The 5,000-nt window shown below is 45.8% G+C and overlaps 2 protein-coding genes across 10 annotated transcripts in view; both read right to left on the bottom strand.

Moving 5' to 3' along the window:
* Window positions 1–2,514, bottom strand: part of LOC311092394 (ubiquitin carboxyl-terminal hydrolase 9X-like) — a 74,912-nt gene extending 72,398 nt beyond the window's left edge. For 6 of the 9 annotated variants that reach the window (XM_084129081.1, XM_084129085.1, XM_084129086.1 and 3 more), the window contains exons 1-2: window positions 2,086–2,437; window positions 726–860 (exon numbers count right to left, since the gene is read on the bottom strand). The gene's annotated coding sequence lies outside the window, so the exon portion shown is untranslated. Of the gene's footprint in view, window positions 1–725; window positions 861–1,713; window positions 1,835–2,085 lie in introns of those variants that run through there. The other 3 variants (XM_084129083.1, XM_084129088.1, XM_084129082.1) reach the window with 3 other exon arrangements.
* A 392-nt stretch (window positions 2,515–2,906) lies between these two features.
* The window catches only part of caskb (calcium/calmodulin-dependent serine protein kinase b), a gene marked incomplete at its 5' end in the record, with an annotated part of 58,667 nt that continues 56,573 nt past the window's right edge, over window positions 2,907–5,000 (bottom strand). The window contains one exon of the mRNA XM_084129603.1: window positions 2,907–3,850. Within this exon, the coding sequence (XP_083985729.1) occupies window positions 3,674–3,850 (177 nt within the window). The remainder of the gene's footprint in view (window positions 3,851–5,000) is intronic.

The following is a 5,000-nucleotide window of genomic DNA, read 5'->3' as shown; positions in this document are numbered from 1 at the left end:
ACTCACACACACACACACAGAGACACACTCACACTCACACACACATACACACACACTCACACACACACACACACACACAGAGACACACTCACACACACATACACAGATAGACACACACAGATAGACACACTCACACACACACACACACACACACACAGAGACACACTCACACACACATACACAGATAGACACACACATACACACACACTCACACACACACACACACAGAGACACACTCACACACACATACACAGATAGACACACACAGATAGACACACACAGATAGACACACTCACACACACACACACACAGAGACACACTCACACACACATACACAGATAGACACACACAGATAGACACACACAGATAGACACACACAGATAGACACACACAGATAGACACACACAGATAGACACACACGTTTGTTCTGTGCCGAACAGTTTGTCTGTTAACATCATCAGACGCATGTTTTTGTCCTGACGCTCCACTGGTCTATATAAAGTGTGTGTGTGTGTGTGTGTGTGTGTGTGTGTGTGTGTGTGTGTGTGTGTGTGTGCTCTCGCGTGTGTACGTGTGTGTGTCTGTCTGTGTGTGTGCGCTCGCGTGTGTGTGTGTGTGTGTGTTGCTGCACTTATAAGGGTCAGATGAGTTCACTAATAAAGAGAAAGGTTAACAGCCGGTGGAGATGAAGAGCAGGAACACTGACGTCCAGAATAATGCCTTACCAACACACACAGTTCACCAGTTCTGGACCTCGACACACGTAACCGGCCCTGCAGAACAGCGAGTGTGTAGAGACACGCTTCAGCGCCGGCGTTCAGGAAGTGACACCAACACACTTCCTGTCACACAGGTGTCCTCTGGAGAGAAACACAACAACATCTCAAATAAACCACTCATCCAGATCTGAGCACAGGGCCCTCAGGGGCCGAAGCTGCAAAATAAAGACATAGATCAAACTAAAACAACTAAACCTAACTAAATTAAATCAAATAAAAAAAAGTTTAAATAAATAAATGCATTTATAATGTATATAACAAATCTAAATAATACACGTACAGCTCAGAGGAATACAGTGAGTAGAAAAAAAACTTAATGCAACATTACAGAAAATAAACATTTTCCAATTACTATTTAGGGAATTTTGACAAAATAAATTCGGTCTTTGACATGTGAATATTCCGCTGTCTTTATGCGCGCGTCAGAACAAGATTAAACCCTGCATCGTCTGTCAGAAACATCTGATATTAATATCAAAGGCTCAAATGCAGTCCATCCTCTTAACTGTATATTCGGAGAAATTGCACATAAAACGGCGTGACTTCATTATGAAACATGTTTCTCTCCTCCTTCAGAGACTCATAACACACACATGTCGCGTGTAAATATCAACATGACGAGCTGCCAATCACCTTCACGAGGAAACAGCGCTGATCAATAGAGCTTTCACACTAAATACAGCCTTCTTGCATTAGCATCACACTCCTGTCAGCTGCGCACCGATCTCTTACAGACAGACGTTCACATGACAGTCATTATTAGCAATTTAATGTTGTAAAGAATCACTTTTAAGACCGGTTTCTGAAACCGCTACAGTTAGCATTAGCGCTCCGCTCGCGTTCTTAACGTTTATATTCCAGCACAGACAAACAGAACAAAACAAACACGAACACATTCAAACACCCGCATAAAAGCACGCTTCGTGACGCTTACAGTTAGAATCTGTCATTGTGTTCGTGCGGGTGTTGTTGAGGCCTGTTAGCATCAGTGCTATCATGCTAACCGCTGCTCCACCTCATAAATGGCGCGACGCTCGCGCGCACTCTCTCTGATCATCATCATCATCATCATCATGTCAACCTTACCGCACACATGAGCTCAAAAGAGGCCGCTCAGTCTGTGTTTAGTCGTGTGTGTGTGTGTCAGCAGCCATTTTGCTCCGCTAACACTCAAAAAACCGGTCAGACGCGCGCATTTCTCAGTGTCTCGCGCGTGAGCTCATGCTTGTTTGTTGTTTTGTTGTTTGAGCTCATGTTTGCAGCAGTGTCTCTTAACCATGAGAAACACACGTCACTCATCGCTCACCCGCGGCGCGCTCCTGCAGTCCGTCAGTGTTGGTTTCGCGGGGTTCACGCGCGTCCGCCGCTCGTTTCGGTTGTTATTCCTGTGTCACCGGGCTAACCAGGTCCATCACACAACTAACCAACTAACTGACCCGGTGTGGATGATTTTAATGCTCAGTTGATGTTCGGCTCTTCTAGAATGCCGCGCGGACCCTCATCGGCCCGTCTGATGTAAATACCCGCGGCCGCGTCTCAAATCCTCACAGAGTAACAGTTAGTGTGTTGCGCACCTAGACAACACTACTGAGACTCGCGCTCAGGGTTCCGGAGCTGCTGGTGGGAATGTTTACCTGAGTTTTGATCAGACTGTGTGTGTGTGTGTTGTTCTGTTATTCCAGCAGGAGGCGTCAGTGAGTGACAGCGCGAGCACAAGACCCGGAAGACGATGACGTCATCACACTGTCACGTGTCTTAACGTGAGCTTCACCATCAGATGATTTTTGCTTGAAAAACATTCGAAAGAAGTTGCTCTAGATTCCCATAATAATAATAATAATAAAGAAGCCCAACTCTGTCTGTCTGTGTTATTAAACCAACGCTTTCATACTTTGCATTATAAACATTGATCAGATATCTGACTTCACACACACACACACACTCTCAGTTAGGGCTGTATAGATGTGTTCCTGGATGTAGTTGTGTGTGAGACACCACGTGATGAACCTGTATGAAACAGCACCATCTGCTGGAGAAATGTGAGCATATTAAATGTGCTATATCAATGAATAAAAGTTTAAGTTTTAAATCATCATCATCATCACTGACAAAAACAACATGCATGACCTGTTTTCAAAAGCAATTTACTTTTTCAACACATGGAAGGAAATAGATTAAAAAAAACATATCGGAGAGCAGTTTTGTCCTTTGCAGAGGAGTTTACACAGGGCAATATGAAATGAAGAGTTCACACAGTCTGTTCAGTTGTTTATACACACACTACTTCATTTCAACCGCAAAAGGAACGCACCATTGAAACATTTACACACAATAAAATCCTCTCGGTTTTTCTCAGGAGTAAAACAATAATACTCTTTTAAGACAGCACATTTTCTGAAAGGATCCATCTAGGAATGAATATTTTTCACCCCGTTTCCGCACAAGAAATCAAATCCAGGACATTTACAAACACGTCACTAACACAGGGAATGAGGGAAGTGTCCGTTCGGATTCGGGAGAGACACGGACACATCGAGGAAGAGGAGCAACCGAGGAAGAGCTGCCCTTGTGCAAACCTACTGTAAACAGAGGGGTGTGTGTGTGTGTGTGTATGTGTGTGTGTGTGTGAGCTGTGCTTGTACACCGTCAGTGGGTGGAGTCACAAAGCCACGCCCACAGGTAAGGATTGATTGACAGACTGTGCTCATCATTGCTCAGAGACGCCGTCTCGTACATTTAAAAAGAAAACAGTATAAAATGTCATCAACCCCCTCGGTATTAGTACAGGACCATATCTATGACTTATATATTCATATTTATAGATATTTATATATGTATAGATATATACAACACTCCGCACTGGTAGTCCGTGGCGTGTGTGTGTGTGTGTGTGGCTAGTACACCCAGGACACGGGCACCCACTGCGCAGTGCTGCACACCAGGTCGATGGCCTCCTCCAGCATGCGGATGGTGTCGTCGATCTCGTTATTGATGACCGTCTGATCGAAGTAATGAGCGTATGAGCGCTGGAGCGCCTCGGACTCCTTCTGGAGCCGCTGGAGAGACTCGTCCTGAGGAGCACACACACACACACACAGCACTGAGTACACACATCACTGGAGGAGCACACACACACACACACAGCACTGAGTACACACATCACTGGAGGAGCACACACACACACACACAGCACTGAGTACACACATCACTGGAGGAGCACACACACACACACACACAGCACTGAGTACACACATCACTGGAGGAGCACACACACACACACACAGCACTAAGTACACACATCACTGGAGGAGCACACACACACAGCACTGAGTACACACATCACTGGAGGAGCACACACACACACACACAGCACTAAGTACACACATCACTGGAGGAGCACACACACACAGCACTGAGTACACACATCACTGGAGGAGCACACACACACACACACAGCACTGAGTACACACATCACTGGAGGAGCACACACACACACACACACAGCACTGAGTACACACATCACTGGAGGAGCACACACACACACACAGCACTGAGTACACACATCACTGGAGGAGCACACACACACACATGTGTGTACATGTGGAGGAGCACACACACACACACACACAGCACTGGAGGAGCACACACACACACACAGCACTGAGTACACACATCACTGGAGGAGCACACACACACAAACACAGCACTGAGTACACACATCACTGGAGGAGCACACACACACACACACACACACACACAGCACTGAGTACACACATCACTGGAGGAGCACACACACACACACACACACACACACACACAGCACTGAGTACACACATCACTGGAGGAGCACACACACACACACACACACACACACACAGCACTGAGTACACACATCACTGGAGGAGCACACACACACACACACACACACACACACAGCACTGAGTACACACATCACTGGAGGAGCACACACACACACACACACACACACAGCACTGAGTACACACATCACTGGAGGAGCACACACACACACACACACACAGCACTGAGTACACTGATATCTGAACACAACAACACTAATCACTTCTAGAGATCGACCGATAACCGATATACAGAACCGATATTTATTGTTTGATTGATCTTTGAGAGTTATAACAACAGCACCGTATGAAACAAACGGTTTTATTCAACACTTACTACTGTAATCTCTGAAATTTCACTCCC

Source organism: Abramis brama (genome assembly GCF_963993115.1).
Source record: "Abramis brama genome assembly, chromosome: 11".
Lineage (NCBI taxonomy): Eukaryota > Metazoa > Chordata > Actinopteri > Cypriniformes > Leuciscidae > Abramis > Abramis brama.
This window is presented reverse-complemented; position numbering and strand designations above follow the sequence as displayed.